Source organism: Equus caballus, chromosome 17 (genome assembly GCF_041296265.1).
Source record: "Equus caballus isolate H_3958 breed thoroughbred chromosome 17, TB-T2T, whole genome shotgun sequence".
In the NCBI taxonomy this organism is placed as follows: domain Eukaryota; kingdom Metazoa; phylum Chordata; class Mammalia; order Perissodactyla; family Equidae; genus Equus; species Equus caballus.
The window spans coordinates 38,834,661-38,848,848 of NC_091700.1; the positions used below are offsets into that span (position 1 = coordinate 38,834,661).

The 14,188-nt window shown below is 40.2% G+C and overlaps 2 protein-coding genes and 1 pseudogene across 6 annotated transcripts in view; 1 reads left to right on the plus strand and 2 right to left on the minus strand.

The window, feature by feature from the left end:
• Window positions 1-14,188, minus strand: part of LOC138918369 (phosphatidylinositol 3,4,5-trisphosphate 3-phosphatase TPTE2-like) — a 444,167-nt gene that overhangs the window by 245,731 nt on the left and 184,248 nt on the right. The window lies entirely within an intron of this gene.
• Window positions 1-14,188, plus strand: part of LOC138918376 (mitochondrial ornithine transporter 1-like) — a 153,476-nt gene that overhangs the window by 6,233 nt on the left and 133,055 nt on the right. The window contains exon 4 of one of the 5 annotated variants that reach the window (XM_070239631.1): window positions 6,004-6,369. The exons of the other annotated variants lie outside the window; for them this stretch is intronic. Coding sequence (XP_070095732.1) covers window positions 6,004-6,230 — 227 coding nt within the window. The 3' untranslated portion in view covers window positions 6,231-6,369. Of the gene's footprint in view, window positions 1-6,003; window positions 6,370-14,188 lie in introns of those variants that run through there. 5 annotated transcript variants of the gene reach the window in all.
• The window catches only part of LOC138918368 (phosphatidylinositol 3,4,5-trisphosphate 3-phosphatase TPTE2-like), a 156,949-nt pseudogene continuing 146,532 nt past the window's right edge, over window positions 3,772-14,188 (minus strand).

Here is a 14,188-nt window from a genome sequence, read left to right on the forward strand (position 1 = left end):
CTGGTCTGGGTGGGATTCCAGAGTATTGTGTTGGACCATCTATGGGCTGTTGATCTACTTTGAGCCTCTCACTCATTACCTGCACCAATTGGAAACCCATCCAGGGAGCAGAGCGCCAAAGCCAAGAGAAGCCCTCGTTCCCTGTCTGGTGACTGAGTGATGGGGCTCATGGGTGGAGTCCTCCCATCTCGGACAGAACTAGACAAAGTGTAGTGTTTGCACTCCACTGTGAGTAATGTCTGGGCTGACCCATTCTAACATGTCTCAGGATCCATACTGCTTGCCTTGCTTTTACAGTTTCGGAGCCTTTCACATTTGGTACTGGCAGTCAGTGAATTTTAATGATGATCATGTGGGGGTGTGACTTTATAAAGCAAGGAAACAGGAAAAGTAGTTTTGTTAAACTCTGCCATGTATGTGTACTAACCACAACAAAAACCCCAGTTCATCCGATCCCCAGACTTGGGGATGGGCAGCTGCTCCTTGGCCACCTGGTGTAAGAGAGTCCTCCTCGTCACCACTAAAGCAAGCCGCCTCATTCCGTGCCACTCCAAGACCAGCAAGGGCTCTCGCAGTAAAAAGTGTTCTTAAGCAGCCTGTGAGACTGAAAGCAGGCAGCCTGACAATGTTAATAGTAGTCCATACCAGGTGTGTCTGTCCCTGTTGGCAGAATGTAAATAATTTTTCTACCTTGCTTTTCTCTCCATACTTAAATGGTCAGTAGCTACTGAGGGGAGCCTCATCTCAGCAGTCTTGGCTTGAAGCGAAGTAGAAAATGGGACTGGCTTCCAGCAGGAAGTGAAGTGCTTCAGAGTCTGTGGTCCCCCTGCCCGGCGCCTGTGGGTCATCTGGGGGTTAGCCCTGTCGGCAGCTGACCCTCTCATGTTGTCCTTTAAGGATTGAACTAAGTGTCTTCAGTAGAAGCCGTCTGAGGCAAGGAAGAGTGAGTGGGAGTAAGGAATGGAAACCAAAGTCAGGAGAATTTTTTTTTCATTCTGTTTGCTTAATTCATGGTTCAGTATTTGGGTACAATTTGTACCATTTCAGATTTGTACTCCAGACAAAAATATAGTAACTTGAAATATTGTGTTTAAAGAAATTCTATTGTTCTATCATCATTAAATTATTTACCTAATATTTGAGCATGTGATGAGTTGTTTTGTTTAAGTACTTTATATCCATGCAAAGAACTAAGTGACAGTGATGTTTGAGGCGTATTTAGTAATATTCCGAGGTGGTGGTTTTCTTGCAACAAGCATTGGTTTTTGTCAGCAAGATTCCTGATGTAAAATTATTTCACTGTAGGTAAATGGACCAAAATACACACTTTTTATATACACTGGCGGTATGAAACTTGGCTCTCTGGAATCACTCCCCCTGCACCAGGCTGTGGATGGGACGGGACTGATTTGGCAGGATGCCATTCTATCTTTTAAAATAGTTAAACTTCTTGCTATTAAGTTTTGGATAATTCTATTTCAGATTAGTAAATTCTGTTTAAGAAAACCAGTATTATTCTGATGTATTATGATGGAAGTTTCTTGCATTGGTCAAAGAACGCTTCACACTGGGTTTGAAGAAAGGAATACCCAAGAGGCCCTAAACCAGTTCTTGTTAGGTGAGCAAAAGCAGGGGAGTGTGGTGACTCAGAATTGCCAGAAATCTTGATGCATTTTGGAGGATTAGGGGAGAGAAACCCCAACTGTAGTCCCCTTTATTTCTAAAAGCCAGGTTCTTAAAAACTGCGGTTTCCTTCCCTTGTTGTTGGCAGTATTGAGAAAGGTGACTGGCTCGGTTGAAGAGTGAGATCGCAGTTTTTCCCCATTCCCCTAAGCCTGCCGCCGCCTCTGCCCTCCGTGGGTTGTTGCTCCAGGAATTTTAAAGGAAACCGTACAACGTATTCTGCCACAACACGTTTCTGTCACACAAATACAGGGAATAAAGTAGTCATAACGTGGAAGCAACTTGAAAGCATGTTCCTCCAAGACCTCTTCCTCCAAGGGGAGCCCGATTAGGGGAGTAAAATGACAACTTCTGTCAGAAAAGCAGACAGCCTTCAGCTAGGCTGCTGCACCTGTAGCTGGGACCCTTTGTGGGCTATTTTGAGGGGAAAAAAGAGCACCATAACCAGGCAGCCTGCCAGGATTGCACGGCTTTCTGTGCCACCATGATGCCCAGCGGCTCAGAGCTCTACTCCCATCTGTGCCGCTCTGCCACCACCAGCCCTTCTCTAAAGTACGGCTCTAGGTCCCCATTAAAAAAGATACCTACGGTGGCAACTGCCAGATAGTCTGAGCTGCCAACCTGGGTGGTGAGTGGTTAGCATGCCGGTTACGAAGTTGCTTAGTTGGAGTGGTCTGTCCCAAACCCTATTTTTTCCCCACGAACTTCTTTTTTTTTTTTTTAGTGTGCTTTTTGCCAAGCACAAGGTTTTCAGGAATGAGTACACTGTTTTAGCAGAGGCACCGGTTCTTATCAGTTGCTACCTCTCACTTCTTGATAAATTCAACTTGGTCTAGACTGTTGAGAGCCTTGCCAATAAAAGGAAAATCACTCAAGGATAATTTAAATAAAGCCAAAATAGAACTGTTTTCAAGGACAATTATGGCCCTGAGATAAAGTTGCAGTGAAGGTACTTAGAATAAAATAGCACCCAGTACCAATGAGAATATGATTTCCGGTGGACACAGGGCTAGCGTGTGTTTATGACAGAAAGGTGACCTTGCCTCGCAGTTCCACATCACCCGAATGAAGTCGGTTGTGAGTAGGGGTGGGTTGTAAAATAATCTAGATTTCTCCAGGCAAATATTTCCTTCGGCTTCACTTATGATGTTACACAAAAGCAAAAGTTACTGAGATTCTTTATCCTTCATGTTTACCAAGATTCTGTTAGCCTCCCCGATGTCTGTGCCTGTAGAATTAAAGGAAGCTCGTCACTCCGTGCGGTGCTTGGGGCAAGAGAGTAGTGTGTGTTGGGGGTGGGGGACTGCTTGTGGAATGGTTCTTGGGGTTTGAAAGAGTCTTTGCTGCCAATGTGATGTTTGCTAACAGACAGTTTGTAAATCAAGTGGAGGAAGAAAATAGGGATTGCCTTTCTAATAAACCTGAAATTACAAATGTGAAAGCAGGGAATACATACTTGTTCAAAAATATATAAGTAAATGAAATAAACCCACAGTATTGGGGAGAATCGCATTTTTAAAATATCTCGATTATTTTGATATGAAAGTTTTATTTCAAAGTTCTTAAAAGTGGTAACTTTTAATGTTCCTGTTAGTGCTGTTGAGTCAATTCCGACTCCCAGCACCCTGTGGACAGCAGAGCAGAACCCTGCCCGGTCTTTTTGTACCATCCTCTCGCCTTCCAGCGCTCTATCAGACAATTCTCCGCTGCTCTTCACAGGGCTTTCATGGCCAATTTTTTTGGAAGTGGGTGGCCAGGCCCTTCTTTCTAGTCTGTCTTAGTCTGGAGTCTCTGCTGAAACCTGTCCTCCATGGGTGACCCTGCTGGTATTTGAAAAACTGGTGGCACAGCTTTCAGCATCACAGCAACATGCAGCTGCCACAGTATGACAACCGACAGATGGGGTGGTGTGGTTCCCTGACCAGGAAAAGAACCCAGGCCACAGTGGTGAGCACGCTGAATCTTAACCACTAACCCCCAGGGCTGGCGAGTGTTCCTGTGTACTGTGTTCCAAATTTATCTCAATACAGATGAAAACTATGTGTGAAGTATATTCCTTCAAAGAAGAAAAAAAAACTGCCACTGACATTTTACCTTTTATATTTTTAATAGATTTCTTAACACATGTACATATATGTAAATAAAAGTATACTGTCAAAGAGACAGGTTTTTAAGATGTCAACGTGCAGTAGGGATTGAAAAGACGTGATTCTATCCTGGAAAGGACACTGTGCTCAGTCAGACGTTAGTTCTGGCTTTAAAATATATCTCGACTGCAAACTTTGGACCATAAATTTTCCATGTCTTCTGTTTATGGGGATTATCCAGTTCGCTTCTTGAAAGATAAAGCCTAGAATAGAAAAAAAATCATTACGTTTAATTTTGGGCTAAGAGGAAAGCCATGCAGCCGGGCCCGCTTGTTAGAGCTTTAGACGAGACCTGGCCACGGTTAGGCTCAGCCCCTTCTCAGAGCCCGTCCTCCCACCTTCTCTAGGGAGACGCAAAGTATCTTAATCCTCAGTAACACAGCAGTAACAACATGTCGTCGATTCTTTTAACATTGCCTGTAATGGAGTTAATGACATCTGGGTTTAATAAAATATGTTTCTATATGGGACAAATCAGCCAGAGAGACTCGATGTGTATTAAAACAGAGTAATAAAATACTGAGTGTCTTTTAAATGATGAAGCTGGCATTTTCAGCTGATTAAGAATCTTGTAACTAATAAAAACAGCTTTACTAGGTAGTATGGAAATTTAAATGTTAAATCTTTAGAAACACATAAGTGAGGAGAAAAGTCATCTAATTTGTTGCCTCTCCTATATGATTATGGTGTTTTAAAGGAAAAAACTGTTCTTAGCAAGAACCACTTTTCAGGAGTAGCATCAAGTGACGTTCTGCCCAGATGTCTATATGAGGGACTTTGTTCCTGTTAGGAATCAAAGTTTATTGTTTGCAAACATCTAGGGAAAAAATTGCTAGAAATTTTCCATTAAATCCAAAGTTCAGTCTATCAGAACCCGTTAAATGTGTGTCATTGTAAGTGTGTAGGCTGGATGTTCAGTTCAGTGTTGCCTCACTGGACTTGTGTGATTAGATGTAGTTCAGGGTTGAAGGAAAGGCTAGGCTTGCATGTAGTGAGAACTATCAATTCATGCCACGTACAGTCACAACCACTTCTTCAAAACTCGCCTGCACAAGGTTTTCAATATTACTTTCCTTTTGTATTTCATGGTATGCTGATACCTACCAATGATCTGAAATTTTCAGCACCACAAAACATACTCCTTAAAGTGAAGAACTTATAGACTCAGGAATGAGTTTCCAGATATGGTAGAAGATTCTTTGGAATAATAATCTTCAAATCAATTAATTTTTAAAAAAGCTTTCCCAATTTAGTTATTAGAAAATCATTTTAAATGGGAGACTATTAATGATTTTTTTTAGCTGTCTTTATGGTACTTATTGTGTCTTATAACTTCTGCCATTGATATAAATGAGTCAATCAGCTTTTAAAACTAGCTGAAGCCTTGCTAGATGATGCCTTCTTTTGGAAGAGAATTTGGTGGTGGCCGGTCATCAGTAAATCAACACATACTGAGGACCTGCCATATTCGAGGTACTGAGCAGACTCATATTAAACTTCCATGGGAGGGATTTACCACCACACCCGAGATCTGATTAGAATACATTTTAACTTATAATGCAGTCCTATGGTATAGACCTTGAGGATGATGCAACAGGGGGTCTCAAGAATAACCATATTTTTTAAATACTCAGATTAAGATGAGTAAGGCAATGAAGAGTGGTGACTAGAGGACTTTTTGGTTTCTATAAATTGAGCTTATGGTAATCAGCAAAAGACTTGCCATTTCACCTTACACATACATTGAAGATGAAGCCATTTCTACTGGATTATATCATAGCCATACCTGTTTTTCATGAATGATGTATGAAACCAGAAGAAAAACGGGCATTTGTCATAGTACTTAGGAATATTCTAAAAAGACATGGTTTAAAAATAAAAGGTTATTTTTCATAGTAAAATTGATACCAAGAACTAATCATTCCAAAGTGATTAAAATTCCTTCCTTTATTCATGTTTATCAGACAATTGTAGCCATTAAATATGCAGCACTTACAGTCTTTAACATTACACTTAACACGCAAAGGAGAAGGCTTTAAGAGACGGCTCTTTTTTTTTTTTTTTGAGGAAGATCAGCCCTGAGCTAACATCCGCCACCAATCCTCCTCTTTTTGCTGAGGAAGACTGGCCCTGAGCTAACATCTGTGCCCATCTTCCTCTACTTTATATGCAGGACCCCTACCACAGCATGGCTTGTCAAGCGGTGCCATGTCCGCACCCGGGATCCAAACCGGTGAACCCTGGGCCGTCCAAGCGGAACGTACGAACTTAACTGCTGCGCCACTGGGCCGGCCCGAGACTGCTGTTCTTTTGCTGTTTCTACCAAAAATTTCAAGGAAATCTATTTTTTCCGTGATAGGTATTTATAAATGTAGACAGTGGTCTTTTAATCTGGTTTAGATAGTGCTAAACAGAATCTACTAAGGATCTATGATTATTTATGCCCAAATATATTGTCCATTTCTACAAGGAGCAGCTGCATTGGATAATTAACCGTCATTATTGATGATGATAAAAATACCTAAATTTTTTGAAAGTGCTTTCATCTCATGGCCCTGGAAAATCACAAAGGCCAGGTATTACTAATGTCCCCTGGGTCAATGCCGTTACACCAGTGCTTCTGCTTGGTGTAGAGACCACTGATAGAGAATTCAAACTGGTCCATTATTCAAGGGGTAACCATCCACTGTGGGAGCAATCCAGGTGACTTGCTTCAACATATTTACCATTTCAGTACTTAACAGATTCTCTCCCAACAGGGAGCAAGCAGCAGCTGAAGGAAGGCACAGGAAATAAGTTTTAAATTGATCAGCATATTTACTTATTGGCAGTTCTCTTTGGTGATTTAATAGGAAGGTGAAACTACTGAGGCTTAGAAATTTGTTATATACAGAATAATACACATTTTTTTTTAGGAAGATTAGCTCTGAGCTAACATCTACTGCCAATCCTCCTCTTTTTGCTGAGGAACTGGCCCTGAGCTAACATCCGTGCCCATCTTCCTCTACTTTATATGTGGGACGGCTGCCACAGCAGGGCTTGCTGAGCGGTGCCATGTCCGCACCCGGAATCCGACGGTGAACACCGGGCCGCCGAAGCAGAACGTGCGAACTTAACTGCTGCACCACCAGGCTGGCCCTACTCACACATTTTATGACTATCAATATAAACTATATACATGATATTCAGAGTAATGACAATGGCAGACGTTCAGTTTTTCATAAAGTAAATATTAGATTAAAACTACCATTTACAATGTATTGTAAATCAATTCAGAGGAAAATAAAATCTCCCTCACTTTAAAGTATTTTGTAAATTATGGGGAGTGATGAATTTTTTTTTTTTTTTTTAGTTTGGCAGAAGCTAGTGTTATTTTTTAATTTTTTTAATTTTTATTTTTTTTGGATGTACATCATATTTCAAATTCTGTATACATTACATCATGTTCACCACCCGAACACTAATTATAGTGCATCCCCTTGGGGAGCGATGTATTTTAAAGATACAAAACAAAAATGTGATCACTGCTATAGAGTAAAACATACCTTTGTTGTTTTAACATCTTGGTTTTTGTATTTTTTTCTTATTTGAAAGTTAATCCATGCAAATTGTATAGAATTTAGAAAAAACAAATGAGCAAGAGAATTTTAAAATTACATATGCTTTTCTTTTAAAAAAAATTATAGATCTGACTTGTTGCTTTTCTTTTCTCCCTCTCCCTGGCTAGGGATTGACATCTCCTATCATCTCCCTTGTTGGGAATTGTAGCAAAGGAAATCCCAAACCAGAATCAAAGACCAGACAAGAATAATGGCATAGGTTGTTTCTTGATTACTCACGGAGGAAGAGAAAAATTGCACTTTCACGTCATCATACAGAGGTGGACAATTAACTGGAGTGATTATCACTCTATCTGTTTCCACATCATGATGTATCTGTGAATGAATACATGGAGTTCAGAACTATACACCTAGCTAATAATGAGATAATGAGTAGAACAGTGAAGTTCACGTTCACTTATTGAGGCTTGCTATATTTATTGAGTACTCTTGGTCTCATAGCCCAATCACATGTATATCTACACGTTAATCATTATTTCTATAAAGTTGCAATACTGTTGTTTACATTTTTGAAAGGCCAACATATCTGAGGGTTATGGTGGGGCACTGTTGAAAAGCAAGTATTCAATTTTCTATTAGAGGTTTACCAAGTAAACTTTACTGTTGAATGTGTGTCACTCAATTTTCATATATTAGGAACATGCTAAGAAGCTCAATTTTAAAGTTGATATTCACATTCAAAAAGCAATGCATAATTGGTCACGTTCTATCCAAAATGTTGTGATTGCTGATGGGATCATAGGCCTTGTTCCTAGCAGACTGCTGGATGGAGTGGCCAAAGATATGTCAAGTTTCTGGAATGAGCAACTTTGAAGCTATACTGAATATTTCTGTTATTGCTTCATCCTTGTATAATAGTGGCACCACAGTGAGAAAGGTCTATACTAGACCTTGTGAAAAATACAGAAGAAGGTGCAGACTCAGTTGACGCTTCAGGGAGCTATACACATAAGGAACAATAGTAGCATGGCATATAATGACGTGTCAAGTTGTATGATGAAGACTGAGTGTGCTGTTGTGTGCTTCAGGGGAGGTTAACCAGAGGTATAGAATGAGAAAGCTTCACTAAGGCGGTAGAAATTGAGTTGGGCATGGAAGGACTTGTATAAATGAAGAAGAGCATTGAAAAGATAATCCAGTTCAGGCAGGAGGCAGCTGGGGGTGGGGGATGGGGCCAGAAAGGGGAAGGGGGAGGAAAGACCAACAAAAACATGAATCAGACATTATTGTGTTCCAAAGGCCAAAGGGGACCCAGTCTACTTGGAGTGGAGACTGCAGGTCAAGTTATGATGGAAATAAGCTCAGGTATGATAGGGCTGTATCTTGAGAGTTGAAGAGCCAGGGAAATAAGAAGGAAGTTGTTGAAGAATATGGTGGGGCATTTCCTTTGTGACAAAGTGGCCTGATAATTATCACATATAACATTTATTTAGTGATTAATAGCTCACAAAGCAACTTCAACTATATTATGTAATTTAATCCTCACAACACTTGAGATGTAATCTTTATTTTACAGATAAGAATACTGAGCCAAATATAGTAACTGGCTTTGACCATGGGCACTCAGTTTGTCTTCTGCTCTACCTATAAGCTTTTCACAATGAGAGCAGTATTTCAGGATGCATATTGCAGGATCCTATATACTGCATTATAAGGAGAAAGAAAAGGTAAGGAGATGATTGTAGAAATCTAGGCGTGAGCAAATGAGGTCCTAGACTAGGTGGTAGCAATGGGAACAGAAAGGAAGGGAGAGAGTGAAGAGAGATTTCAAAGGTATAATCAGCGGGAATTGGTGACTAACTGAATATAGGGGGCCAAGGCAAAGAGAGAACCAAAGATAATACCAAATTTGAAGGCCTGAGCGAGAGAATGCTGGTGTCATTTGCAGAAGCAGAGGAAAAGCTCATTTGATAACTACGGATCGACAAATGTGTTTGAATTGTTAGGGCAGAGACTGTCCATGTTGTAGCTCCAGTATCTATCACACAGTGGGTGCTCATAAATATATTGAGTGAATGAAAGAAAAAAATTATAGTTTAAGCCAGGGGGATGGATGAACAGAACCAATAATAGAGTATGTGTGGAGAGAAGAGCAGAAAGCCAAGGATCAGGCCTCGGTGAGTGCCCTCAGTTGGGAGTGGGGCACAAAAAGAAGGGAAAGGAGTGCTGTTGGAGAGGTAATAGTAGAACTAGAGACAAAAGCCTGAGAGAGAATTTTAAAAGTTAATTTTTCTTAGACCCATTAAGGAAGCTTGCTTATTGCTTCAGAAAAGGTCCATAGTCTTAGGCATTTCTCCAACATGTAAGAAAACATTGACTACCAGCTCCCATTGCTTTGGGTAAAGAGATTCCTCTTGCATTGTTTCTCACAGAGCAGTTCCATGGGACATCTGAGTTAGAATGACTTGGGACATCACTAAGTCTAGAGATTCCTGGGCCCCATTCCAAATTTCCTGAATTATACTTTTGGGGTGCAACCTAGGAATCTGCATCTTACAAGCTCCTAGGTGATTTTCATGCACACTAAAATTTCACAATCAGTGCCATCCAATAAAAGGACCATGAGGCAGCATCCCACAAAGCACAACCAGAAGGATCTACAACTAGAATATACACCTACGTACTGGCAGGGGGTGGGGGAGAGGCCTTTGGGGAGAAGAAGAAGAAAAATCAAATAAGATTGGCAACAGATATTAACTCAGGTGCGAATCTTAAAAAAAAAAACAAAAACAAAAGGATTCCTTTAAAAAGAAAAAATACTCTGGTAGATTCCTGGGAAACTGCTTGACATTTATGGAAAAATGAAAGACAATGCAACACTCTGAACTGAAAATATATTCTGGAAAATGCCCTGAAAAAACTAGTTTGAACAGTGAGTTTAATTTAGCTCTGACTAGGGACACTCAGTCGGATGGTAACCAGAAAGCAACTTGGCCTCTCTTTGTGGTGAGCACTGGTCTGGGGAGGTCAAGATGCTGATTTGACATTGAGATTGAGACAAATACCAGAATTTTCAGTTCACGTGCTTTCTCTTACCCTACAGTTCTTGGAAGCAGAACAGACAAAGACAATCCTTTTGCGCATTATTATTTGTACTTTCAGATCACGTCCATTTCCGTTTCCAACACCTGAATGAAATTAAAAAGTTAGGCTGGTTAGAGCAAAGATCAAAATGTCTCCCCAATTAAAATTATGGATTAAAACGAGAAAAGATTATCCCAGCTAACAACGTGTCAATATAGAAACATTTGGGACATGCATAGATTTTGTCTTTGAAGGACAAGGCTTTAAGCCCAAATCTGTCTCCTAAAGCAGACGTTATAAGGCTGGAGAAAAATAAAAAGTCATATAGGTCAGCTTCTAAGACTTAGAATCTCATCTTTTCATCTTTCTAAGAAAAAAAAATAGAAAAGGTGACTTGCAACCTTCCTTGTTAATGTGTTTCTTTCTTCAGACTTCTAATCATGATGTTTCTTAACAAATTTAAGTCCAGTTCCTAGCGCAGTCTCTGAAAATATCGAATAGCTGGGTCCAAACATTTCTACGGTGCTCAGGATGTATTTACAGACAGATGGTTTCTTGCTCCTTTTTCAATTCCAATGGCCCACTTCCCTTAGCATTTCCTCAAAGGGCTGGTTTCTCAAGCCTCCAATTAATTTTTATTGTTTTCCTTTCAACCCTGCATATTTCACTTAAATATGCATGGAACTAAAGGTACAAAACTAAAACAAATATTCAAATAAAGTCATATACTAATCATTCTTTTTTTTTTTTCCAAGGAAGATTAGCCCTGAGCTAACTACTGCCAGTCCTCCTCCTTTTTGCTGAGGAACGCTGGTCCTGAGCTAACATGCATGCCCATCTTCCTCTGCTTTATATGTGGGACGCCTACCACAGCATGGCGTGCCAAGCGGTGCCATGTCCGCACCCAGGATCCGAACCGGCGAACCCTGGGCCGCTAAGAAGCGGAACATGTGCACTTAACTGCTGCGCCACCAGGCCCCCCATATACTAATCATTCTTGATTGTTCATCTTATATTATGTTTGTGTTGCTTTCTCTAATACCGTATTATTTTTTTCATGTTTTTTTATAGCCTTTTTTTTTTTTTAAGATTTTATTTTTTTCCTTTTTCTCCCCAAAGCCCCCCGGTACATAGTTGTATATTCTTTGTTGTGGGTCCTTCTAGTTGTGGCATGTGGGACGCCGCCTCAGCGTGGTTTGATGAGCAGTGCCATGTGCATGCACAGGATTCAGACCAACGAAACCCTGGGCCGCCTTGCAGCGGAGCATGCGAAGTTAACCACTCGGCCACGGGGCCAGCCCCAAATACTGTATTATTGATTTGTCATTAGGAATCATGGTTTCTTTGCCTCAGCTCCCTCTGTCCTATTCCAGTTGCAAATCTTCTTCCTACTGATGTCTACCAGAGATCAGTAAAATGTAGAACTAAACTAAGTCAAATGCTTATCACATGACAAGAAAAGGGCATTGATTTATAAGCTTAAATTAATTCTCACACGTTTAAAATTTTTTAAATAATTGAAGTATACTTACATGACTTAAAAATAAAAGGTAAAACAGATGAAGTGAAAAGTCTCTGTCTCACCCATCTTCCCGTTTAGTTCTCCAGCCCCAAATAGATAATCACTACTATTAGTTTCTTGCTTTTCATGCATACATAATCAAATATGAATATATATTCTCCCAGAGAATTTTATATGTGTACACACACACAAATATGAATACACATTACTGCCCCCTTTTGTCTTACAGAAATTGTTGCATACCATAGTACTGTCCTGTACCTTGCATTTTTTTAACACACATTAAAAATTTTATTTAACTCCTTAATTAATAAGGAACCAGTAAAATGTTACAGCTGGTTCAAAGTACTGCACATTTATAGGCAAATAAGGAATGATGAATTTACAGATATAAAACTGTCAACAATCAATCACTTTTCACTGAACACAACTAATTTGCATTTCTATGTACAAAACTTATTTGCATTATTATCAGTTTTCTACAACTTACAGAGTTGTAGAATAGCTTAAAGACCATGAGAGGTGGAGGGAACCACGGAAGGGCACCCTAGACAAGATACTGCCTGTTTCAAAGTCTTCCACACTTTTTCCTGACAGTCTCCCATCCCCTTTCTGTTGTGATCAAAACAATCTGAAAGGAAGATTATTATTCCAAAAGAAGGCTGGTGTCATTAGGTTTGGCCTGATGATTTACATGGTGCAGCAAGAATTTTAACTTCCCTCAGAGGCCTTCTTAAGTAGGCCCCACAAGCCTAGACCCACATTGTACTGAACAGCTGCTAAGGTCACAACTTTCTATCTGGAAGTCTTCATGAGGAATCTCAAATTGGACTTTTAAAATCCTCTATTTTATGTTAGTCCGAGATTAGGAAACCAAATGCATGAAATTCTCCATTTTTCACCTGCAGTACTTAAAAATTTGGGTTAGTTCCTCTGTTCACCACATCTGCACCTTATGGTTTTACTAAATGTCTCCACAGAGTTTAAATAAAATTCAAAATATTAAGAGAGAGGTCACAGTCTTAGGATACAATATCAGACTGGAACAACATATGAAATTCTAGAACTTATTAAAAACATTTCTAAGCTTAGGATTTTGAGAAACTAATCTTATTCTCATTGTTCATATTAGAGAAATGCATTAAAACTCCATTAAACTAGGAGGCCGCCCCGTGGCTGGGCAGTTCAGTCCGCGCGCTCCGCTGCCGCAGCCCAGGGTTTTGCTGGTTCAGATCCTGGGTGTGGACATGGCACTGCTCGTCAGGCCACGTTGAGGCGGCGTCCCACATGCCACAACTAGAAGGATGTGCAACGAAGATATATAGCTGTCTACCGGGGGGATTGGGGAAGATAAAGCAGAAAAAAAAAAAAAAGATTGGCAACAGCTCAGGTGCCGATCTTTAAAAAAAACTCCATTAGACTAAATGCGTGTTTGCCTGTTTTGAATAGTTTAATACTCACAGAAGTTTGTATAGATACTGTTATTCCCATTGTTAACAAAGAGGAAACTGAGGCAGAGTGTGCACTCAGGTACCATACAGGCTCTCACACCATCCAGTTGGTCTATAGTTGGGTTTAAATTTCTTAGAGGAAGAAACTGCTCCAACAGCCAACTGTGTTGCCTCTCACTCTGTGGAATAAAGCAGCCTTGCAGTCTAGTGTGCAGGGCCCCACTGAGTGTGGGAAGGAAGGGGAGCAAAGCGCTTCTGACCTCTACTGGGCAGCCTCCTGCTAGAACAGGCTGTGTTTCTAGGCTTTGCCTGCATGATGCTTGCTTGAAAATCTAGACCAAAATTTCCCACAGAAACAATGCTACTAGGTTGAAGTTAGTTTCAGAAGCCAGAAACCTACATAATCTGTTTGTGGTAATCCACCAAAATTCCTCACCACCACCTCTTGGTGATGGTGATATGGGTGGGTGTGTGTGCATGGAGGAGGTATGTAAATAATTTGAAAAAAGCATTTTATATTTTAACAACTGTAATCTATCTTTTCAACTATGTAGTTTATATATATTTATTTAAAGATTCTTTTATTTGTAAATGATTGGATGAAATGTTAAAAAAATAAATATCTAGATCTTACTTTGTGTGACTCTTCAGAAGGCTGAAAACACTAGGCTGTCTGGGTGGATACCAATGCTCTGGCACCATTCCACCCATGAGAGGTCCAGCACTCAGCACCTCCTCATG